Source organism: Vulpes lagopus, chromosome 8 (assembly GCF_018345385.1).
Source record: "Vulpes lagopus strain Blue_001 chromosome 8, ASM1834538v1, whole genome shotgun sequence".
NCBI lineage: Eukaryota > Metazoa > Chordata > Mammalia > Carnivora > Canidae > Vulpes > Vulpes lagopus.
Window position 1 is genome coordinate 83,739,049 of NC_054831.1, and position 25,384 is coordinate 83,764,432.

The 25,384-nt window shown below is 48.4% G+C and overlaps 1 protein-coding gene across 3 annotated transcripts in view; it reads left to right on the forward strand.

Moving 5' to 3' along the window:
• Positions 1 to 25,384, forward strand: part of DIP2C (disco interacting protein 2 homolog C) — a 251,485-nt gene that overhangs the window by 196,277 nt on the left and 29,824 nt on the right. For all 3 annotated transcript variants that reach the window (XM_041767644.1, XM_041767645.1, XM_041767646.1), the window contains 3 exons: positions 7,709 to 7,839; positions 17,830 to 17,998; positions 20,006 to 20,176. In XM_041767644.1, coding sequence (XP_041623578.1) covers positions 7,709 to 7,839; positions 17,830 to 17,998; positions 20,006 to 20,176 — 471 coding nt within the window. The remainder of the gene's footprint in view (positions 1 to 7,708; positions 7,840 to 17,829; positions 17,999 to 20,005; positions 20,177 to 25,384) is intronic.

Genomic DNA, 25,384 nt, shown 5'->3' on the forward strand with positions numbered 1-25,384 from the left:
TAAATGGACTTGTTTTAATTTTCTCTTCAGATTTTCATTTAATGTATAGAAATGCAAGTGATCTTTATATGCTGACTTCTTATCCTGCTACTTTACTGAATTTATGATTTTTAACAAATTTTTTGTATGAAGTATTTAAGAGTTTTCTACATTTAAGTTCATTTTACCTGTGAACAGAGATACTTCTACTTTTCCAATCTGAGTGCCTTATATTTATTTTTCTTACCTAGTTGCTTGGGCTGGAACTTCCAATACTATTCTGAATAGAAAAGCAGGCAAATTGTAGAAGTGAAGCTTTGAGTTTTTCACGGCTAAGTATGATGTTCTCTGTGTTTTTCATATATGGCTATTGTGTTGAGGCCCTTTTTTCTGTTCCTAGTCTATTGAGTGTTTTTATTATAAAAGGATGTTAAATTTTGTCAGATCCTTTTTTTTTGTATTAATTGAGATGATCATATGGGGGTTTTCCCCTCATTCTTTTAATGTCACGTATGATTGATTTTTTAAAATATTTGTTTTTAAGTAATCTTTACGCCCAATATGGGGCTCAAACTTCTAACCTCGATATGAAGGGTCCTCCAGCTGAGCCAGCCAGGTGCCCCCTGTTGATTCTTTTTTTTTTTATACGTAGAGCCGATATTGCTTTTCAGACACAAATCCCACTATTGTATTAAGTCTTTTAATATGCTACCACATTGGGTTAGTACTTTGTTGAGGATTTTTGCATTAGTGTTCAGCAAGGATATTAGTCTGTACTTTTCTGTTTTTAGGGTATCTTTGACTTCATAGAATGAGTTAAGAAGTGTCTTCTTGGGGATCCCTGGGTGGCGCAGCGGTTTAGCGCCTGCCTTTGGCCCAGGGCGCGATCCTGGAGACCCGGGATCGAATCCCACGTCGGGCTCCTGGTGCATGGAGCCTGCTTCTCCCTCTGCCTGTGTCTCTGCCTCTCTCTCTCTCTCTCTCTCTCTGTGACTATCATAAATATAAAATAAAAAAAAAATTTTAAAAAAAAAAGAAGTGTCTTCTTCAGTTTTTTGGAAAAGTTTGAGAAGGGCTGGTATTAGTTCATCTATTTTTTTAATAAGACTTATTTATTTATTTTAGAGAGGAAACGCTGACACGAGTGTATGTTGTGGGGAAGGACAGAGGCATAGCGGGGAGAGAATCCCAGGCCAACTCCCCACTGGGAATGGAACTCAATGTGGGGCTCTGTCTCACAACCCTGAGATCATGACGTGAGCTGGAATCCAGAGTCAGACTCTTAACCAAATGAGCCACCCAGGCGCCCTGGTGTTAGTTCACCTTTAAATGTTTGGTAGATTTTCGCAGTGAAGTCATTGGTACAGGGCTTTTCTTTTTTTTTTTTTTTTAATATTTTATTTATTTATTCATGACAGACACAGAGACAGAGGCAGAGGGAGAAGCAGGCTCCATGCAGGGAGCCCGATCCCGAATCATCTTGAGCCAGAGGCAGAGGCTCCGCCGCCGAGCCACCCAGGCATCCCTGGTGCGGGGCTTTTCTTTCTTTTTTTTTTTCTTTTTTTTTTTTTTTTTTTTTAACAAATTATTTTTTTACTTTTTTATTTATTTATTATAGTCACACAGAGAGAGAGAGAGAGAGAGAGGCAGAGACACAGGCAGAGGGAGAAGCAGGCTCCATGCACCGGGAGCCCGACGTGGGATTCGATCCCGGGTCTCCAGGATCGCGCCCTGGGCCAAAGGCAGGCGCCAAACCGCTGCGCCACCCAGGGATCCCGGGGCTTTTCTTTGTTGGGAAATCTTTACTAATTTGATCTTCTTATTACTTACAGGTTTATTCAGATTTGTTTTATTGTTTGTGATTTAGTCTTGGTAGGTTTTGTGTTCCTTTTTGATAATTTGTGTTTCCCTTGCCATGAAAAGGAACTTCTCCATTTCATACAGAAGTTGTGCATGTTCATAGTACACTCTTATAATTACATTTAATTCTGTAGAATCCACTGTAAATGTCCCTACTTTCATTTCTGATTTTAGTAATTTGGGTGTTTGCTCCTTTTTTTCTTAGTCCATCTAGATAAAGGTTTGTTCTGTTGATCATTTCAAAGAACCAACTTTTGCTTTCATTGATTGTACTACTTCTCCATTTGCTTATCTCTGCTCTCCTCTTCATTATTGCCTTCCTTTGCTAGCTTTGGGTTTAGCTTGTTCTTCATTTTCTAATTCCTTAAGTAGTAAAGGTAGGTGGTTGATGTGAGATCTGTTTTGTTTTTAAACATAACTGTTTATATAAATGTCTGCATTAACATGGCTTTTGCTGTGTCCTGTAAGTTTTGGTATGTTGTATTCCATTTGCATTTGTGTCTAAGTATTTTCTGATTTTCCTCGTGATTTCCTTGTGGTTATTTGAGGGTGCATTTCTTAAATTTCACAAGTTGTGAGTTTTCCAGTTTTCCTTCTCCTAACAGTTCCTAACTCCATCCTGTTGTGGGTAGAGAAGATACTTCACACAGTATCTATCTTTTTAAATCTACTGAGACTTAATTTGTGGCCTAAAATATGGTCTATGCTGGAAAATGACCCAAGTGCTCTAGCAAAAATTGTATATTCCATTGTGATTGAGTGTTCTGAACGCCCCTCACATCTCTTTGGTTTACTGTATTAAGTCTCTCTCTCTCTCTCTCTCTTTTCTTTAACATATTGTCTTTCTGGTTCTGACCATTATTGAGAATAAGGTATTGAAGTCTGTCTCTCTGAAGAAATACAGTTTCTCCCTTTAGTTTTGTCCATTTTTGCTTCATATGTTTTGATGATCTGTTGTCAGGTGTGCAGATGTTTATAACTGATTAATCTTCTTGCTGTACCAAACCCTTTATTAATATGTAATGCCTTTGTCTCTTGAACCTTCTTTGAAGTCTGTATGTCGAGTATTAGTTTAGCTGCCTCTGCTTGCCATACAATCAGTAACCAAAACAATTGTCAGTTGGTTAATGTTTGCATACAATGTCTTTATGCATTCTTTCACTTGCAGACTACTTGTGTCTTTTGATCTAAAATGAATCTCTTGGGGGCACATAGGTGGCACAGTCAGTTGGGGGTCTAACTCTTGGTTTCCACTGGGTTTGTGGTCTCAGGGTCATGAGATCCAGCCCCACATAGGCTCCACACACAGCACAGAGTCTGCTTGGAGTTTCTCTCTCTCTCTCTCCTGTGCCCCCCACACACACACACACATTCTCTCTCTCTCTCTCATCCTTTCAAATAAATAAATAAATCTTTTTAAAATTTGAGTCTTTTGTAGGCAACATATGGTTGGATCATGTATTTTACTCTGCCAGTTTTTGTCTTTGGAGAGTTAATCTGTTTAATTTAAACTAATTACTGATAAGGGACTTCTGTGGGGGCACCCAGTGCTGCAGATGATTAAGCATCTGACCCTATTTCAGCTCAAGTCATGATTTCAGGGCCATGAAATCTAACTGTGTGTTGGGCTCCCCACTCAACAGGGAGTCTGCTTGAGATTCTGTCTCCTTCTGCCCCTCGCTCTGTTCACACACTCTCTCGACCTCTCTAAAATGAATGAATGAATGAAATTTATTTTTTAAAAAAGAAGGAACTTTTGTCATCTTGCTCTGTATTTTCCATATGTCTTACAACCTTCCTGTTACTCATTTCCTGAATTACTATCTTGTTTTGTGCTTAGTTGATTTTTTATAGTGAAACATTCAAATTCCTTTCTCATTTCCTTTTGTATATTTTCTACACGTTTTGTCCTTGAGATGACTATGGGGATTGCGTTGGACAGCCTACAAATCCAGTTTGGATTACACCCGCTTAATTTCAGGGACATTAAAAACTGCTCCATCTCCACCTCTCTCACTCTGTGGCCCAAAATATGTGGCAATACTTCTTTTAAATGCATTGGTCTCTTAAGTTATATAGGGGAAAAAATGGAATTTAAACCCAAAGTTACAGTGACAGTTTTGAAGCTGATAATTGTTTTGTTTGACTGTCTTAGTCTCTTAAGGAATGTAGAAAATGAAAAGTGGAGTTATATAAAGTATTGCTACAATTATACTAGCTTTTATAAAAAGCCATTTATTTATTTTACAGAGTGGGAGAGAAAAAGGGGGTGTGGGGGTAGAGGCAGAGGGAGAGAATCCCAAGCTGCCTCCCGCTGAGCATGGAGCCCAACTCGGGGCTCGATCCCAGGACCCTGAGATGACCTGAACTGAAATCAAGAGTCAGATGCCCAGCCGACTGAGCCACCCAGGTGCCCTAATTTTACACTAGGGTGTATAATTGCCTGTGTTTACCTTTACTGCGATCCTAATTTATTCAGTTGGCTTCAGGTTATGTCTAATGTCTTTCTATTTCAACCTGGAAGACTCTCTTGAGCCTTTCATGGCAGGTCTAAATGTAATGCATCCCCACAACTTTCTCCTTAATGGGAATGTCTTAATTTTTCCAAAATTAATTACCACTGACTGCCCAAGCCTTAACAGACTCCAGTGCTCCAAATAGTTTCATCATTTTCTGCCCACGCAGTTGTTATCTGGTTGCTATGGAGACCATCTTCCCAGGATCTTCCCTGCTTTTCGGTAGAATCCGAGGTGCCAAGCCAAATAAAGTGCAATATAAAATAAAATAATTCTTCAAAAGCCTTTTGAAGATTTATTTATTTGAGGGAGCACGTGTGTGCACCAGCAGAAGGGACAGAGGAAGAGAGGATCTCAAGGAGACTCCACACTGAGCAGAGCTCAGCCCCAGGGCTCGAACTCACAACCCTGAGATCATGACCTGAACAGAAATCAAGAGTCAGTCACTTAACTGACTGACTCCCCCCCCCCCCCCGGGCACCCCTTCAAAACCCTTTTGGAGCACAGATTTCTTTTCAGACCAGGATGAGGGAGTTAGCACACTGCCCAAAGTGGCCTTGAGCTGCCTCCAGTCATAGCCGAAGGGAAACACACCCTTGGATCCTTCCCTTTTCCTGATCTACAGAGTGAAGGCTGTCATGTTACATCCTGATTCCATAAAGGTGCTTGTCCTTGAAACAGAGGTAAAGTGATCTGTGCTGTTACTACTTGGGGATTCCATTTAATAGAAGCATAAACCCTGGGGATCCCAGAGAGATGAGTGACTAGACTTTCAGATTTATGAAAGCTTTCTTTTTTAAAGATTTATTTATTTTAGAGAGTGGGTGCAGGGGGCGGGGAGGGGCAGAGGGAGAGAGAAATTCTAGCAGAGTCTGTTGAGTGTGGAACCCAGTGCAGGGCTCAATCCCATGACCTGAGCCAAAAACAAGAGTTAGCTGCTGTGCCAACTGTGCCACCGAGGCACCCCTCAAATTTATGGAAGTTCTTGTTCAACTTTTGACATATAATTTGTTTGACGAGTACCTGAGATGAAGTATGTTGTGATTTCATTTAATGAACGCTCATATTCCTTAAATACTGAGAGGCATAGAGCTGAAATCATCTGGTTTATAGTCTTACGATGGAAATCCCTCTACGTCTTGGGTGGCCCATGTCACCATGTTTCTTGGAAATGTTCATTCATTTTCAGCTTTTGGACAAAGATGTCATTGAGTATTCAGCTCAATACCAAAAATTAAGAGAGAGTAGTTTACCCAGTAAACATTTTTTTTTTCCATAATGGGTACTGTTTAACCTCTGATTTAGAAGATGACCCATGAGGATATGTTTATATGTGCGGTTTGAGTTTTATAATACTCTTCAAACGTGTAATGTGAACTCTGAGGGTTCTGGATAGATCCTGGGTGAACGTTTGCTCGGCACCAACCAGAAGTCACATGGAGGACCCGTGTGGCCTCCGACAGACTGCCCTGTGGGTGTCCCCGCAGGACGTTGTAGCCTGGTGGTGGCTTTCCCTTCCACCACGTGTCATCCCGCTCACTTTGAGGTGGTGTGGGCGGCTGATGGCACACTGGAAGGTAAACCTTTCCAAGAGATGTCCTGAGATGCGTCTGAAAAATATAGTTGCCGTCCCCCCGATTCCCCCAACCTAAATGCCTGCTCTGCGTGTCAGAGTTAGAGCGTCAGAGCTTACTGTTTGGGGCTCAGCTGATCTTTATCCCAGTCCAAGTCTGTCTCCACAAGAACTGGGCGTTGTTCTTCCAGGTTGGGCTATTGGTCTGTGATGCTGAGGGAGTCCAGAATCGCAGTGAGCATGGACGTGAGGCGTTCAGCTTTCCTGGTTGCATTTGTCTCTGTTCTCACGCTGAGGGATCTGCTCCTGCTGACTCACCCCCAAGACCCAGGGCCCCCACCAGGGCGTGGTGAGAGCCCATCCTCTGCTCCCCACGCGCTCCGTAGGAGTGCTCACAGACCCCCAGGGAGCAGAGCTCGCTCGGTTTTCCACTGGCTTGTAAGCTCCTGAGGCTGAAGGCCGTGTTCCACTCTGCTCCAAGCACCTGAGGCAACGGCTGATCCATCAGCCTCGCTTGTACATGAGCATTTGTTGAGCTGAAGGATCGGCTCGCTCCTGCCACCAGCACTGCCTGCCAGAGCAGGGGCTCGGCAAAGGTTGTTTTCAGTGAATCTGAGAACGTGGGTAATTCAGGAAGTTAGGACCTTACTAACGCTCAATCCAGCAGCTGGGAGTTGGAGGAGCGTTTCATAAATGCAGCGTTTCTCACGTCCTCCAGTGTCGTGGCTGGACCGCCCGTATGTGAGGTTCTACAGTGGTTCTGTATTAGGTCGTGTGGGTTCCCTTGAGTGCCCCCGATGAAACACGCTGCCAGAGCTGCTCAGGCTCCCGTGTTCGGGATGGCGTCCCCCATGCCCGGCATCCTCCGCTGCTGCCGGGGTGACTAGGGGTGCTGTCGCAGGCATCCCGGCCGGGTCTGCCCTCACACTCAGGTCCGGGGAACATCCACCTCAGATCCACTCACGACATGTTTAAAACCATGAACTTAGGCTTGACTGGCTAGAAAGCTTCTATGAGAAAATTGATTTTGTTGGACACACTTTGCGGTAGTTTATAATAAACATTACACACTGGCTGCGGGGCCCCCTTCCTGTCACCTCCATCATACAGGGGTGACGGCAGAGACGGGAGCTTGGATGACTTGCATGTCCCGCTGCCCCCGGCCCTGATTCTGGCTCAAGTGTGAGTGACCTTCCCTGAGCCTGGTCCCTCATCGTCAGAGTGGGCTGTTCCTCCACTATGCCCGGTGACCCCGCCGCGTGACAGGCAGGTGTTGGGCCTAGACATGAGTCCACATCACACACAGTCCCTGCCTGGAGTGGGGCCACGGGCAGTGGTACCTGTGCAGTTGCTGGAGGACCCCTTAGTGCTAAGCTGCTTTTCAGGTGCTTGAGTTGCTGGCCTCCCAGCCCCGAGGGCACCAGAGGCTGTGCATGGGGTTGGGTTGTTGACAAGGGAGGGCTGATGGGGTGGGGTTGGGGGGCTGACGGGGCGGAGGAGAAGCTCACGGGAGTGGAGGGGCTGATGGGGGTGCTGATGGGGCAGAGGGGGGTCTCACGGGGGTGCTGATGGGGCGGGGGGGCTGATGGGGTGGGGGGCTGACTTGGGTTCACGGGGGTGGAGGGGCTGACGGAGGGGGGCGCTGTCTTGGGGGGCTGCCGACGGGTCGGCAGCCACTCTTCTTGCTCCGGAGCCAGAGCTTGGTGACAGGTGCCCCCTGCCAAGATGCCCCTGGCGTGGGGCCAGGCTGGGGCCTAAAGGCGGCCTTGCTGTCTTGCAGATGTCTCACGCAGCCACCAGTGCCTTCTGCCGCTCCATTAAGCTGCAGTGTGAGCTGTACCCCTCCAGAGAGGTGGCCATCTGCTTGGACCCCTACTGTGGACTGGGCTTTGTCCTGTGGTGCCTCTGCAGGTGAGTACCTCCCTGGCCTTGACCACATGTGTGCGTTTGCAGAGCGGATGCCACGGTGTGTGGCGGACCCCTGCCTCCCCGGGGCCCAGCTGCGGCTGGGCCACAGATGGGTCCCTGTCCCGTCCCTCCTTGGCCCTACCCCTGGGGGTTGATGTGCACCTGCACAGGGACCACAGACACCAGGCTCCTGGGAGGCTGCCTGGTGCCGACCGTGTTTCCAGGCGAAGACTCCGGCCCAGGCCCTGGTTCTCTGCCTTTAAATCCTAGCAGTTTCCCTGTCCCAGAATTGGTATTAAATCAGGGTGGAAGGGGGGTGGAGGGTACAGACCTCAGCTGCTGGGTCCCTGGGGACCCCTCACCTGCCCCCTGCCAGCATCCGATCCCTGCCCTTGCATGCCCCATGCACTCCCCGCCCCTGTACCCCCTGCACCCACCCTGCATCCCTCTCATCCTCCTACCCCCTGCACACCCCCACCCACCCGCTGCAGGCTCAGCCAGGGTTTGCAGGGAGGGTGAATACCGCAGGTTTACCAGCATTTCTTCAGACCATCCATACATTTTCTCTGTAGAAACTTCAGAAAGTACAAGTAACGTGAGGAACGTAAAGTCCTCTGTGATCCCCATCCAGTGACACCAGAAAATACTCACTGTTAGCATCTTGCATCTCATCTTCCAGTTTCATTTGAAAGGTAGCATCCTTAAGGCTTCAGGCATCTGCAGGTGCATGACAATCATCTGTGCCCACCATCGGGCTCCCCACGGGCCAACATTTGGACCATTTTGTTCCATCTCTCCTTCTAGTTTTTTCTGCCCTCACTTTATAGGCAGCGTTCTAAATCAGTCACCAGATAGCATGATTTCACCCTAGACCTTTAAGTTTGCATAGTTTTCTAACTCTGCTTTAATGCAAGCATCAATCTGAAAGGGGTTATGATTTACTTTCTTCTTAATAGGCTCTAGTAGACATTCTATCTTTTTTTTTTTAAGATTTATTTAATTATTCATGAGAGACACAGAGCGAGGCATAGACCAGGCAGAAGGAGAAGCAGGCTCCATGCACGGAGCCCAACACAGGACTCGATCCCAGGACCCGGGGGTCACACCCTGGGCTGAAGGCGGCGCTAAACCCCTGAGCCACCCAGGCTGCCCTCTCTTGTGTCTTTAAATGCACTTTGGGAAATAGTTATTATGCATTTGTAATATTTAATAGTATTAAGTCAGATGAAAATCCAGTCCTCTGTTTTTGAACAACACTGGCATTTATTCTAATTAGAACAATTAAACTTTCGAAGAGAGCAAATTGAATTAAATTAAAATATTTAATGATTTTTGCCTCGCTGTAAAATGAAGTAGCATCGTGGGTAATTTTTTTTGGGGGGGGGGGCTAGTTAAGAATACAGCATTCCAGCAGTGACCCTTGGCTGACTGAGAAAGAAGCCTGTCCCAAAGCACCAACTTTATAGCGGACTGTGTGTTGGCAAAGGTGCCGGTAAAGCCGAGGCCAGTGGATGCGGTGCTTTCCTGTCCCTCTGGCTTGTGGAGCCTCACACTTGTGACACGGACAGAGCGACTAATGGGAAAGGAGGTTACGTGTGGGGTGCAGTTGGGGCCCTTATCTAATGAACATCTTCAAATTCTTTTAGAAGTCATGAAATTACAGCATTCTCTGGATTGCGCCTGTGGCACTAAAAATGAATACGTGATACCTCAACGTCTTGCTTCTGAAGTCCTCTGTAGACACAGATCCAAACAGACCTGCTTAAGAACTGCCCCGGGAGCGTCCACCCAGGAGCGGTGAGAACGCCAGCACCGTCCAGCTCTGGGAATAGGGCGTCCTCCCAGACAGCGAGTGTTCCTCCAGGCGGGGCTGATTTCAGGGCTGGGACAGGAAGCGCGCCACATGAACCTGAATGTCTCTTTGTGCAAGAAAGCACTTGGGTAGGATGGGCCGTGTCCCTCAGGGGACTCTCACTGGCCAAATTGGGGGGATTTCAGCATCAGAGTAAAGATGATGAGAGAGAACACTTTGAGTAAAATAAGAAATGATCTCACTATTCAGATGAACCGATTGAAAGCTTGGTTGCGAGAGTAGACATCTAGGAAGTAGTTGTTAACTATAAAGGATGGGAGAGACCCTCTGTGGCAGAGACAGGCCGTTGTGTGTCACCCAGAGGGTTGCAGTGAGGGGAATGGCATCCCGTCCAGGGTCTTCCTAACAAACACACTTGGAGCCGCAGACCCAACCTTAGGGGTGTGCAGGGGCGCCGCTGTCTGCAACCATGAACGCCAGGGTCAGGGTCACAGAGCGCTGAGGACCCCACCAGGCAGGCTGATGGCATCAGCGGGTGCATCTCTGTGAAAGATACCGTCAGGACAGCCAGCAGACTTGAAGGGTCCTACAGGTGGAAGAAATGTATGTTTCCCGATTTTGATGTCGTAATTGGCTTTATGGAGAAAAATAAACTTATTCACTGTAAGTACCTACTGACATATTTGGAGTTGATGGGACATCAGGTCAGTGACCTCAAATGATTCAAGAGGGGAAAAGTTATTTCTACCTAGAACTTGTATGTAATGTTGGGATTGTTTCAACATTTCTAAAAAGTTTAATACAAATAGTTTTTTATAACTTCATTCTAAAGTTCCATTCAGGGGATGCCCAGGTGGCTCAGTGGTTTTGCGCCACCTTCAGCCCAGGGCCTGATCCTGGAGACCCGGGATCAAGTCCCGCATCGGACTCCCTGCATGAAGCCTGCTTCTCCCTGCCTATCTCTCTGCCTCTCTTTCTGTCTCTTGTGAATAAATGAATAAAATCTTTTTAAAAAATTAAAATAAAATTCCATTCAGTCATAAAATTGTTTTTCTAAGAATCATGTCACAATGGTTTCCAAATTTCTTTAAGATCAAATATGCCTTAAAAAGCATTTCAGATAGTTGATCTTCATGGGTTAGATGTTTCAATATTGTTAAAATGGAAATTCTCCACAAATAGGTCTAGAGATTTAATGTAATTCCTGTCAAAATCTCGGCAAGTTTTGTTTTTTTCCCCTTGGCAGAAATTGACATCTCTATCCTAACATACAAAAAAAAGAATCCACAATATCCAAAACAATTTTTTTTTTTTTATCCAAAACAATTTTTGAATAGAATAGCAAAGTCAGAAAACAGACTCCCAACTTGAGCACGTAACTGCAGTAACCAGGACAGTGCGGTGTTGGTGTAAAGGTAGCGGGAAGGCCGATGCAGGAAACACAGACAATGAAACAGAATTGAGAGCCAGGAACTGCGGTGACCCCCTGTGCGTGGTCACTTCATTTCTCAACAGTCATACCAAGGCAGCTCAGTGATGAAAGTGTAGTATTTTCGACAAATGACGCTTGGGGATGTTGGACGTTCACCTGCAAAGAGTAAACTTTTATTTGCGTTGTAATGATAAACTCACCATGGGTGCAGATTTGGATGTAGGAGCTAAAACTTAAAGTTTTAGCTTTAAAGGAATTAGTCTTTTTTTTTTTTTTTAAGATTTTATTTATTCATGAGAGACACACAGAGAAGCAGAGGCACAGGCAGAGGGAGACACAGGCTCCCTGCAGGGACCTGATGCGGGACTCAATCCCAGGACCCCAGGATCACAACGTGAGGCAAAGGCAGACACTCAACCACTGAACCACCCAGGCGTCCGGAGGAATTAGTTTTTATCATCATGATAAAGGATGTGGGCGTTGGGGGGTGTGATACAGCTCTGCAAACATAGTAAAAGCCTTTGAGTTCTGTGCTTCCCACGGGGTGGATTTTATGGGGTATACACCCTACAGAAGGCGAGCACACCCTGTCATGGGGTTCTGAGGTGGCATCGTGAGTTAGGGTTCTTAGATATGGTGTCAGAGGTGCAGTTCCTAAGAGAAGCAGTGAATGAATGTGGCTTCGCAAATGACACTATTAAGAAAGTTGGAAATACAAGTCACGGACTGGACAGGAATCTGTGCAGATCATAACCTGATAGTCCTTCCAACCAGATGTAAAGCGAACTCTCAAAACCCAAGAATACGACACACGATGTAATCTAAAAATGGGCAACAGGTTTGAATAGACATTTCACCAAAAATCCCATGTAACCAATTAGCACATGAAGTTGCTTATTCATTTAGGGAAAGGCAAACTAAAGTAGTGAGATAACACTTCATACTCACTGAACAGATACAACCACAAACCCCAGAAAATAAGGTTGGAGAACTTGCATTTTCTGGTTTCAAAACGACACCACAAGGCAACAGTAACCAAGGATGTGCAGAAACTGAAGTTCCCCTACATCGCTGACAGGAATGTAAGATGGTGAAACCACGGTCTGGCATGTTCTTAAAAATTAAATGCACAGTACGACCCAGCAACGCCACTCCTCGGCATCTGCCAGAGCAAAGGGAAAACACCCAAAAATGTGATGTGTGAAAGGTCCGTAGCATCCTTTGCAAAAACAAGAAAGATAATCCACGTGTGCGCCAGCTGGTGAAAGGGTAAACCGCGTATGTGCACGTCCTTACGGTGGATACAGCTCCAGCGTGGATAAACTCTGGACATCATACTACGAGAAAGAAGCCACTCAAAGGACCCACACGTTTGTGATTGTATCGTATGAGCCATTTCTGTGAAACATCTGGGAAAGCAAAGCTACAGACGGGAAGTAGAGCAGTGGTTGGTTGGGGCTGGAGTCCACAGGTGAGCACAGGTGCCCCCAGGACTGGGCGTCGGGCGGGTGCGATGCGGCTCTGCGAACATAGTGAATAGAGTTCTGTGCTTCCCACGGGGTGGATTTTGTGGCATGTGTACCCTACAGAAGGCGAGCGCAGCCTGTCATGGGGTTCTGAGGTGGCAAGTCAAGACAGTGACATGTGACGCGTGCCTTCGCGAGCCGTGCACCTGCCTTGCTCAGAGTGCCCAAGTTCTGATAGTTTCCAGTATTTTGTGTATTTTCTCTGGTTCAATATCTGGAATCACTAAATTACGGGTGTGAAATTTTATTTCATCCAAATGTCCTTTTTTCCTTCCTAGTCAGCTGTGTTTTTGTTTTTTTTTAATAGACTTTATTTTTCAGAACAGTTTGAGATTTGGAACAAAATTGAGTGGGAGCTACAGAGATTTCCTATGCACCTCCTACACCACACAGGCATGGGCTCCCCCGTTATCAGCCTGCGCCTGAGGGGATTTTTTTTTTTAATAATCTAGGCCCCTCATTGATGTATCATCATCATGGACCCGTGTCCGTCATTTACATGGTGCAGAAACCTGGAGATAGACTGACATTTGATAGAGAAGCAGAGACCGTCCATCACAGTAAAAGATGGTCTCTTCAAACCAGGCATCCAGATGCCAGAAACCGAGTGTAGGCACAGACCTTACAGTCGTCACAAAAGTAGCTCAAATGGGTCATAGACCCAAGTATGAACTGTAAAACTGCAGATCTCCTAGAAGGGAGCGTTCTGGATGACCGGCAGGGGCTTCTTAGATACGACGCCAAAGCACAGTCTGTGGTAGGGTAGACGTCACGAGAGTAGCATCCCCGTGCTACAAACGTCTCCATCAGGAGAACGAAGAGGCCAGCCACCGACGTGGAGAAAACACTGCCCACGTGTCTTTCTAATCATCTTGTTCTGCCTGAAGTTTGCATCTAAACTAGAATAGTTCAGGTTCCAGGAATTCTCAGAAAATAATCATCTTCAGTGGAAGCAACCTGCTTCTCAGTGGGGTGGTTTAGTCAGTGGAAGCGTCTGTAGCTGTTGCCAAGAAATCGGTGCTGGTTACTAAAGGAAACAATTAATGGACATCTGTTGGGCTGAGCAAGGAAAGGGCGAAGAGGAAATCCGTGAGTCAGGTTTCTTGTTTGTCCTTTGTGATCAGGTCTTGTTGATTTTTTTCTTAATGTTGACTTGATCCTGTTGGTGGGCGTGAGGAGAGAGGCGCACCGTACTTGGTTCTCACGAGCGTGCATGCAGGTCTCTCATTCTTTAGCCTTGAATCCACGCGGGGGACCCCAGTCGTTTCATGTGGGAGGGGTTCTGCTCAAACAGATGGCGAATCCAGATGGATGTTCTTGAGAAAGCTAGTCGTGGCTGTTCTGTATTTAATTTTCTGCATTTTGGATCTCCTTACGATAGTATTTACAAAGTAAAACCTTTGGAACGATACAGAAACGATAAATTGTCCTCATCAAGAGAAATGTCATAAGGTTTTACCAGCCTGTTGATTGCCTAAGTTACTGGCTCAGATGTCCCCAAATGTGTTTGGAACCCGGTGCTGAAATGTGAGAATCCTTGGTGAGAAGCTGCAGCTGCATAAATGTGAGCCTCGATAAAAATCCTGTGGGGAGATCTAATGAGGTTGTACAGTCTTTTTTAATATTTTATTTGTTTATTCATGATAGACATAGAGAGGCAGAGACACAGGCAGAGGGAGAAACAGGCTCCATGCAGGGAGCCTGATGTGGGACTTGATCCCGGGACCCCAGGATTGCGCCCTGGGCCAAAGGCAGGCATCAAACTTCTGAGCCCCCCAGGGATCCCTGAGGTTGTACGGTTAACCCTGAGTCTGGAACAGGTGGAATAACATCTGTTCATGGAGGAGCGGACACGTGCTTCCTGGTGGGTAACTGATGGATGAGGGGCGTCGTGTGCCAGCCTGTTGGACCTTGGGCTGTTGCCTGGAATGTGATCCCATATTCGGTCTCGGTTTGGCCCTGAGATTGTTCTTCTAATGTTCGCTTAGCAGAGGTAACTTCCTGTCATGTTTGTCCCTCCTTTGTGCTGGAGTTAACACATCGGCTACCCAGGACTCTTACAGTAGCCGCGGGTGTGCGTGTGCTGAGGGGGGAGGTCTGGAGGCTGTGGTGCAAGGGGCGGACAGTGAGACGGTGCCCACGATCGCAAGACGAAACCTCAGTGTGCGTCAGGGGGCCATGTGGGAGAGCCGTGTGTGAGTGTCCACGTCCCCGGGGCTGCCCACTGCTGGGGAGAGGCTCTCAGCACAGAGCGTCGTGCCTCATGGCCCCGGGGAATTGTCTCCAGGAATGGCCCGTGGGACCTCTGGGTCTACACAGGGTGGCATCATTTGGCCCCTGGACATAGGGGTGCAGCCAGGGGGATGTTTGGCTTGTTTCAGCCCCTAAGTGTATAATTCTTAGAAGGTTACTTTGAAAATAACACAGTATGCTTCAAGGGTGAGGACAAAATAAGACATCCCAGCTTCCTACATCAGATAGAAACAAATTTTAAGGACCTTGGTCCTAGGGACACCCAGGTGGCTCAGCAGGTGAGCGTCTGCCTTCGGCTCAGGGCGTGACCCCGGGGTCCCGGGATCAAGTCCCGCATCGGGCTCCCCGCATGGAGCCTGCTTCTCCCTCTGCCTGTGTCTCTGCCTCGCTCTCCATCTTTCATGAATAAATACATAAAGTTTTAAAGAAAAAAAAATACCTAGGTTCTGGATATAAGAACTTCTGGATGAAAGTTTCTTTTCACAAACTGTGAACTCCAGGCTACATTCATCCTCAAAGGTTGTCTGGTGGGATGTCGCTTGCAACAGTGGCCGCAGACAGCTCACAGGCAGCGTGGGAAGAGGAGTTGGGACTTTGGGACCCGGACAGACTTGTGCTCGCTGGCCTTTGAACGATCTTAGTAGAAAGTGATCTTTAATGACCAAAGTTCATTTCTCAAGGACGAATCTTAGGGGAAAACTGGCAGAATTTTGGTCTTGGGAGTGGGATCTTCCCTGATTTTGATGTGTTGACCATCAGGTACATTGCTGGGCTTCTCCGGGAGCCCTGCTGGAGCATGCTGCTCTGGGGGCAGCAGGATTTCAAAGGAAATTCGAAAGTTGTGGGTACGACCATCCTTTCTGCCCGTTACTGGGAACAGCAGTGCATCCTCAGAGCTCTTCAGCTCTCCTCCCAGCTTGACTCAGACCGGTTCTGATTTGCTTCTCAGTTCAGGATAGTCCCTTAAGCAGCCCAGGTGGTGCAGCGGTTTAGCACCGCCTGCAGCCCAGGGCGTGATCCTGGAGACCCTGGATCAAGTCCCATGTCAGGCTCCCTGCGTGGAGCCTGCTTCTCCCTCTGCCTGTGTCTCTGCCTCTCTCTGTCTCTCTCTCTCTCTCTCTCTCTGCATCTCTGTGAATAAATAAAAATCTTTAAAAAAAAAAAAAAAGGATAGTTCCATAGACTGTTCTCAGACTTCCTTACTCCGAAGGATTAAATAAAATCCATACATTCTTGTTCGGAGACTACCACTTAAAAGTCAGCTTCCCCGTGATTATCAGATACCTTCCTCGAGTAACACTTAGGTTTTCTCCACACACGCTGGTTGTCGATTGTCTGGGTTGTGACCAATAGCAGAAAGGACCTCAGTTCTGAGTATAAGAACTTGTGGTCTGGAGAAGGGATGTATGGTGGGGTGTTTCCAGGCGAGGGGCTTGGTGTGTGTGTCACATTCTGCAGAGACAAGCAAGAGTGTCCTGGAAGCAGACACGTGGGGCAGAGACGTGCCCGTCACACCCCCCTGCCGCGCAGCCCGTGCCCACGCTCTGCTGCGTGCGCTTGCTTCTCTGCACTAGCCTCGGGTCAGACTAAGGTAGTTATGTGTCCTGCTGTCTTCCTCTACACACGTGTCTTGGATGTGAGTTTTGTGGAATCCATCTTGAGAACCCAAGTGAGAAGACATCTGCCAACAAACCCCTTTCGTTAGTCTAAAAATACTGTATTCTTCCTAAAACATTCCAAATTGGGGGCGTATGACCCCTGGAAAGCAGATGTCTATCATTTTAAACACGAGACAGGAGCCTCTGAAAGTCAGGACTGGCATTAGCAGCAGAAGGGTGCGTAGGGGTGCAGGGGGTCACACCTGTGAAGGTGCACAGCAGCTCGCCAGTCACGGCAGGGCCTGAGCCCTCACGGGGCGTCACAGGTCGTCCCCCCTCGAGGGACATCTGAGGGCTGCAAAGTGACGGGCTGAGGCATTTTCTGACGCAAAAGCAGCGTCTTTAAGTGATGTTTATCATAACGTGCCCCAAGAGCCAGTGGGTTGCTTGCTAAAGTTCCCGCGTGTGATTTCCCCTTGCCCAGCCAGCACCCTGAGCGGTGGAAGGAAGGATGGGACCAAGCTCCCACTCTCCCCTCCCCAGAGGAAGTACTTTCATTTAAGAGGAGAAATTGGTTTACATGGACTTGAGTTATGCACGAAGGTAACAGCCTTGAGATGCTTGAGCGTATTTAATACAGCGTGTGTGTAAATAGTGTGTCAAGTACAATGTTGTCTTTTACTTATGTTCCTTCATAGGTGTTCAGATTAACTGCCTCTCCTGGCTTATACGTTAGCTTAAAGCAGCGAAGCAAAAGCAGCAGCAGGGCATTACGAGGTCGCTAGAGCGTGTGCACAGCTCTAGCAGTGAACTACCATTGGAGGACTTTGACACGTGGTTTAAATGCGTAGGAGTTTAAGATTCTTCCTTCAGTGATGCAGTAAAAGCCAATTATTAAAAAAAAAAAAAAAGGGCAGGGCGCCTGGCTGGCTCAGTCCGTGGAGCATGCAACTCATCTCAGGGTCGTGAGGTCGAGCCCCGCAGCTGGTGTAGCAGTTACATTAAAAAAAAACAAAGGAAAAAAAAAAAAAAAAAGGACTTGGTTAGACATTCCTCTGAAGAACACGTACATCTTTATAAATGCATCCCCGTGCTCCCCACATTTGCAAATACAGCAGCTTTGAGAGACCCCTGACGGCCTCACAGCGCTGGAGGGTTCAGACACGGCCCAAACACGCAGCCGTGGAACAAGACCCTGTGGTTGTCTTGGGTTTTGCAGAAGGTTTTTGTCAACACACATTGATTTTGTATTTGCGAACCTGGGGGGCTCCCGCCAGCAGGCAGCAGGCGTTCCCGAGGCTCGGGGGAGTCCTGCGGCCCCGGCCTCACGCGGCCCCGGCCTCACGCGGCCCCTCCCGTCTCTCTCTGCAGCGTATACTCCGGCCACCAGTCCATCCTCATTCCGCCTTCCGAGCTGGAAACCAACCCTGCCTTGTGGCTTCTTGCCGTGAGCCAGTACAAAGTCCGGGACACGTTCTGCTCCTACTCGGTGATGGAGCTGTGTACCAAGGGGCTGGGCTCGCAGACGGAATCCCTCAAGGTAAGCCGTGGCCAGGGCCTCGGGGCGCCCGGGGAGCACGCGGCGGGGGGGTGGGGGGGGCACGCGGCCCAGAGCATGGGAGGGGCTCCCGTGGTTAAAGTCGTTACAAGAGTTGAGGGATAGTCCGCTATCGCCTGGAGCTCACAAAACTGATTTCAAGTGAAAACTTGATTTTATAAGGTGAATAATCGCCCACAAGGGTGACAGGTCGGGGTGTGCTCCCGATGCCCGTGATTCCCTCGCCTGCCCTCAAAAGCTTGCTCTTCTGTTGGTGAATTCACTTGTTCAGTGAAGCTCCTTCAACTCTGATGTTGGTGTTCAAGTCATAGGCTTGATTTTAGCCTCTCATTTTTGTTTTCCTTGAAGACCCTGATTTGTAGGTCTGCATCCTACAAGGTATTAACACTTCCTCCATTTAAACCAGTAACATTTTGATCACCGTGTTTTCATGGTGAAGAGTCCTTATCCAGGGAAGGAGCGGGCAGTAATCCTATCGCCTGTTGCAGCGTACGTTCTGGCTACTCTCCATTGTTTGCACACCCAGACATACGTTTCTGTGTATATGCAGATGACATGTGCGTAGATGAGTGTGTAGACGCATGCACAAATATTCCACGTACATACAGATACTCGTGTGCTATGCTTACCTCCTGAAGTTTCTCCTATTTAGACCTAGTGCATTAAGCTTGAACAAGAAAACAGAAGATAATGTTAAAGCCACGTAAATCTATGATTACGTGAAATTATAAACATATGGGAAAAGAAACATGTAAGATGTAATTACTACTTGTACCCACCTATATTATTTCATAAAATGAGTATGTTTCACAAATAACAATGTGATCAAGTGCTTTCTTAGCAGCTGACGTGTTGATTCATGTAACCTTTACAACAGGTGTCTGGCGTAGAAACCACTGTTCTTAGAGATGAAGACTCTCAAGTTACAGAGAAATTCAACACCCTTTCCTGGTCCTTACACTTACTAAGTTCTGGAGCCTTACTAAAGGCTCTTACTAAATTCTGGTCTCTTACTAAATTTAGGCACTTACTAAATTCTGGTCCTTACACTTACTAAATTCTGGAGCCAAACTTAGAATCTCTGGCTCCAGGCACCTCATCTGCAGACCCAGGCCACACTGCCTCCCAAACACACAGACACACAAGTGGAGCCTTGGTGCCACCCAGTGACGCTCTGAGTCACATTGTGCAGGGTCTCTGCGAGCCTGAGGCCCCCCGGCTGTGTGTCCCTGTACCGCGTAGAAGCCAGTGTCTGTCCCCAGAGCCCAGGCCATGGTGCAGGGGGCCAGAAGGGCAGACAGTCCAGCCGGTGCCCATCTCCAGAGCCCAGGCCACAGTGCAGGGGCCCAGGAGGGCAGACGGTCCAGCCAGTGTCCGTCCCCAGAGCCCAGGCCATGGTGCAGGGGGCCAGGGGAACAGATGCTGCAGCCAGTGTCCATCCTTGGAGACCCCCTGCTTCGCAGACTCTGGTGCTCAGCTCACCGAGGTCCCTCTCTGAGGCTTGCCCTTTGCTCTGCTGACCCAACGTAGTGCGCACCCTGGGGTGTGCTCGGTCATGCGCAGCCATCAGAGCTGGCCGTGGGCTCTCCAGTCTCGTGGGACTTGGGAGGCGTCCTGTGTTTACTTTTCCATTCTGTGTTAGAAGCAGGTCCTCTTGTTTCCGGCCAGCGTGTGCCCATGTTGGTAGCGGTGTGTACAGAAGCTTCCTTGCTTCCCCAGACCTTGTCCTTTATTTTATCCAGGACCTTGCTCCTCCTCACTGCTAAGTCCTGCTGTTACCTTAGATGGGTTTGTAGGAGCGCCTCGGTCCCCTGGAACCTGTAGGGTTTTTTCCACACAGACGTCTTGGGACACTTTAATGCCGTGGACACACACAGCCCTAGGGACGAATGTCTGGGTAGCGCGTGTGCCGCTCGTACCCGTCGGGTTGAGGAGGTCACGCGCTTGGGCACTGGAAGGCTGCCACCTTACCGCTGTCGTTCTCTCCAGGCCCGAGGACTGGACCTGTCCCGCGTGCGCACGTGTGTGGTGGTGGCGGAAGAGCGGCCTCGGATAGCGCTCACCCAGTCGTTCTCCAAGCTCTTTAAGGACCTGGGTCTCCACCCACGGGCCGTGAGCACATCCTTCGGCTGCAGGGTGAACCTGGCGATTTGCTTGCAGGTGGGTATCACGGGGATCTAGGCGTGTGCCCGTCAGAGTGACTTTTCAGTGACAGGCACTCGGCACAGCCAGTGTCATTTCCGTGGCTGATGCTCGGCTATGCTTACAGGATACCTGATGATCCAATGCATGTGACTGGTCACACTTCTCTGGTGGGTTTTCTTCCCTTTTTCTTCATTTATTTTCAGTCTGTGTTTGTCTGTGACCAGCACCCATGGTGCACAGAGTTCTTGGTCTGTGCTGAAACGTTTTAACACGAGTAGCACTTGGCGCAGACCCCAAGTCAGGCTTTTTAGAGCTTCTGCACTGGACAAACGTTTCATGGTGGCAAGAAGCATAGATAGCGTCTTGTGTAGGCAGCAGGCCCAGTGCACCAGTCGGCCCGGAATTCACTGCTGTGCTCAGTCTAGAAATACTGGCTGCAGGTGGCGTCTGTGGGGCCCAGCGGTGAGGTGGCCACGGTGGCCGTGGAGGGAAACACTGCCTTCATTGGCCCCTCGTGACCATCTTCACTATCCTTTCTTTCAAACCCTTTACACCAGCACCCCGATCCATGGCAGACGCTGCCTGGGAGGACTGACGGGGCCATCCCCACGTGCCCTCCCCAGCCACACGCAGCAGGCCACCCAGGGCACAGCTACAGACTTCCTCCAACAAAGTGACAGGAAAAAACGCCACTCACGGCAGGTGATGGAACTGAGCACAACCCACAGGTCGCCTCCCAATCTCTGTCCTGCCCACCTGCTGTCCCCCACCCCCACCCCCCGCCGTTTCTGACCCCAGAAGTAGATGCTCACTATTACCCTGTGCGTGACCCTGGGAAGCACCCAGGCAGCCCTGTCCTCACTGGCGTTCCAGGCCCCGGGACTCGCCGCCAACCTGGGCGGAGAAGGGACTCCCAGAAGTGACCCATCTGATGAGGTTGCATGAGAAACATCATCTATAGAAGGGGTTTATCTCGGTTTTTTTTATTTTCAAAATTTCTGCTACATCCAAAGTGATGTCACTGTTCTGGGCCATGACACTATTTTCCAAACTTGGCCTTATCTTTAATCAATATTGTACATTCTAGTTTTTTCACTTGTTTAATTTATTCTTAACTCATTTATACCCAGTTTCTTTTTTCTGAATGATTAGCATTTGAAACTAGCTAGAAACGTCCTTGTGTCTGAGAGTACAGATAAAGTACACCATGATACCGGCGTGCAGGCTCCAGCTGCTGGCTAGGATGACGGGACCAGGAGTGAGGCAGAGGTCAGGAACTTTCTGACTTGGAGGGGGCAGTGAGCATGTGCACTGTATTTGATGAAGGACCCCACAACCACACAGCCCTGTCCCCGCAACTCCAGGGGCCTCCCCGCAGCCGCACAGCCCTGTCCCCACAGCTCCAGGGGCCTCAGCAGCTCCAGGGGACACCCCTCGCATCAAGTGACTTTATGTCATCCTGAGTCCAATTTTACTCTCATTGAACTTTTCCTTCTAATCAGTGAGGTGGACACTGAACACAGAGTATCTTTCCGTAGTTGTGTAAAGTATTCTCAGTAAAACAAGCCAAGAAGGAGGGTGAAGAGCAACTTGGACACGGGGTCAGGGAAGGCCTCCCCCACAGGTAGCCTGTCCACGCCGTGCCTGGGACGCCAGCGAGTAAGTGTAAGGGCCATGAGCAGGGCTGGTCAGCAGAACCTTAGTCTCCGGTCAGTCCGTGCACATCTCCAACCTGCGTGGTGATAGCGAACCCACAGGCGGAGTGCTCGGTCAGGGCAGAAAGGCACGTCTCTTGCTCCCTGAGGTGTTAATAGAGGGCCCAGCCCACAGTAAATACCTAACAAGATTTGTGAAATGTACTAAAACTGAATCTTTATGAATGTGTAGACAAATATGGGAAATAACCTATTTCTGGATTTCTTACAGATTGAACTTTTTAATAAAGGAGTATTTTAGAAAACGAATCAGGAAATACAGAGCAGCCAATAACTATATAACACAAATAATATATAAATAAGTCCTGTCATTCCATCCACCCAGAAGTAATTACTGTTAATCCCTTTATGTAAAAATATCGAAAAAACAGGAATTTATACTGTCCCTAAATGTTTAAAGGCGCTGAACATTTTAGGTTTCCCTTCATTGTAGAATTAGCAGAATTGCCAATGTATGTGAAAGTGGCGGGTGGGCACACAGTTTCCCCAAGAGGGTTGTTCGTCCTGGTCACCCAGCGGCTTGCCCAGCCTTCTCGAGCAGCCGCGTTCGGAGAAGGGGCGTCTCCCCTCTGCCCCCGCGGTCACGCCTGGGCACCATGTTGCGGGCCCACCTACCACTTGGAGGAGGGCTCTCTGGTCTTTGGGGGGCAGGTTGGTATGACTGCGGAATGAAATGTGCCTGATTCGTGAGACTTTAATGTTACATGGAGATAAGTTAGGGGCTGGTTTTTACTATAAGAGAATGGTTTTCATTGATGTTGCTCTGAATCTTCCATCATCCTCCCGACTTCATACAGTCTGACACCAAGCACCATCCTCCACCATAGAGTCTTTGGTGCTCTTACTTTCTGGTACCATGACCCACGCTGTTCTCGGCCAGAAGTGGACTTGCCGTCTTCCCAGGGCAAAATCCTGCATCTCTTTCCAGGTCCAAGTCCTTTGGCTACAAGTATTTTCCTTGCTCTGAATTCCGCTGGCATTCATCCCTCCTGCTTAATGCTTTCTGCCACTGCTTGTCATTGTCCCTCTAGAGGCTTGTGAGCCTCCGCTTGGTGACAGACTACCTAGGACAGGGCCTCACGTGGCTGCCCATGGCTGAGTCCACCTTGTGAAAGTACCACAATTTGATTCCATTAGCTGCAGATACAATTCACTTTGGGGAAACCAGGCAATTTTTTGTTACGAGTCCAGCCTCCTGTGTGAAGTTAAGTCCATGGCAGCAACTAATCTCCACCAAGTCAGGGCTGTGGCGTCACTTGTAGCTCTTCCCTGCTGGTGAGAAGTAAGGGTTTGCTGCCCACTGTTAGCTCCAGTAGCCAGTCCAGGGCCTACACTTAAGGAAAAAGACATTGACCCTGAAAACAGAAGTGTTCTCTGGTTGGATCTCCTGCAGCGCATGGGGGTGAGGTAGCTGTTTTCAGAGGGAAGAGTCTGAGTTCAGAGCAGAGGTCAGGATCCTCTGGACGGAGCGGGGAGGTGGAGGCGGAACCTTTGCTGCTTCTGAACACAGTCTAAGCAGAGTTGACCACACACAGCAGAGGAGCCAATATGGTTTTCAGCAGTTTCCTTCTCTCTAGATTTTAAGTCACACCTGCTGTTTTGTACGACCTAAATTAGGCGACCGGAAGATGCATGTCTCTGTGGGTGGGAGGCTGTACAGCGTCCGGCCCGTGCTGTGTGGGTGGGCAGCGTGCCGGAAAGTGTCCTGACGGCTGCTTGCTTGTAAAACCCTGGTGTAGAGAAAATCCTGAAAATTGACAAATGTAGCGTTATCAAATATGCAAGTGGGCAGGTATAAGAATCTAAATGTGAGACCGTCATAAAAATAGGAAATTGGGACAGTCATAATTTCTGTGCTGCTGTTGACTCAGCTGTTCGATCTCAGAAACGAGTGATTTATTCACCCACTTACCGTTCTGAAGCAGGAACTGCCACATTATTTCAACACAGCCCTCTTGAGGTCGATGTCACAGCTCTGTGGCAGAAGAATGGGCTCATAAAATTAAGTGTGGCTGACTTGAATTTTACATGAAATATTGGTCTATTGGAGACTCTACACGAGGAAGAAATGTAGAGGTAGGGACCGTGTTTTATACTTAAACATGATACTTCCCAGAATCTTTAACCATAAAAATGACTTTAACACAATTTGTATTTGTTGAATCTCTCTGACAAAAGTGGACATTAGGTCAAGTTATGACTTCTGAGTTTAACTTTCACGTAGATTTCCCTTCATGCTATTAAGAAGTGTCATGTGAAAAAAAAAAAAAAAGAAGTGTCATGTGCGTATTAACCTCTGTTGACAGAGATACTGCCTGCAACCACAATTACCCTTCAGAAGCATAAGCTGGAAGGTCTATGGTTGCATTCAATTCAGAAAGTTAGCTCATTATAACAAAAACGAACGTCCTCCCCATCAGCAAAAGAAAGGAGGGAAAATGAGGTCTTCCCTTTTCCCTTAGGTCAGCTTAGCGCAACCTTTGATCTTTGTTATATTTTAGAAAAATACGATTAATTTACCTGGGGGGAAAGCTTAAATCAATAGTAACAGTTATAACCAACCTTAAATCTTAAAACTCACACAGTGAAAGAGAAATATGGCCCCCCGATAATGAGAAGTGAAGTCGTTGATCGTTGGAGAGAAAGAAACCAGGAAGCTCAGAGGCTGATGGAAATCTTAGGAAATTCTCAAGAAAATCGCTAGTTATGACACTTTGGTTAGTTAGAGCTCCCCATTCCTTTCCCCTTCTGCTTTTGGGTGGAGGGGAGAGTGCCGGTGCCCCTGGGAGTGCCTGCAGTGCGCACACCTCCAACTGGGCCGCCTCGTTGGGCTGGTGCAGAGTAACAGCGATGTCACGGCCCTGCATCTTGGGACCAGAAACTGGTCAATGTTCGGATTCGTGTTCGGATTTGCAAGTTTCAGAAAGCTTCCTTGGCAATTTATACGTAAAGGGATTTCTGGAGATGCCGTGGGTCACTCTCGGAGGCGGCGGGGGAGCTGGAGGCCCGGTTCAGGGCGCAACGCCGGGAGGACGCTGGTGTGGCTGAGCTGCGCCGGATGCCCTCCCCTCCCCCCGCTGTCCAGCTCAGACTCTGCTCGGGCCACGGTGCAGACGCCGCCGCAGCGGGAGCCCCAACGCGTGCTGGCGCCCCTGGTGGGTGCGGGCGGCTGGTGGGTCAGGATGGCAGTGCTGGCTCCAGTTACAGCACAGGGACAGGGCTCTGTGGCCCACACAGCTCCGCAGGGGCATCCCCCACATAGGGTTCAGGTGCTGGGTGCCCCCGAAGGGATGGCCGACGGCGACTTCAGCCCATCACCTGGCTCCCAAACCAACACATACCCTTCGTCCCATTCTGACAGCCTCTCCCCCCAGAACAGCTGTCCTAACAGCTCTCATGGTTAGAAACGATCAGGTTTTCAGACCTGTCAGCTGAAGATGCTCAGGCGTCTCCGTGAGCTCAGGTCATCTGTGGGGAGAAGAGCCCCTGTTGTCTTCATCTGACTGAG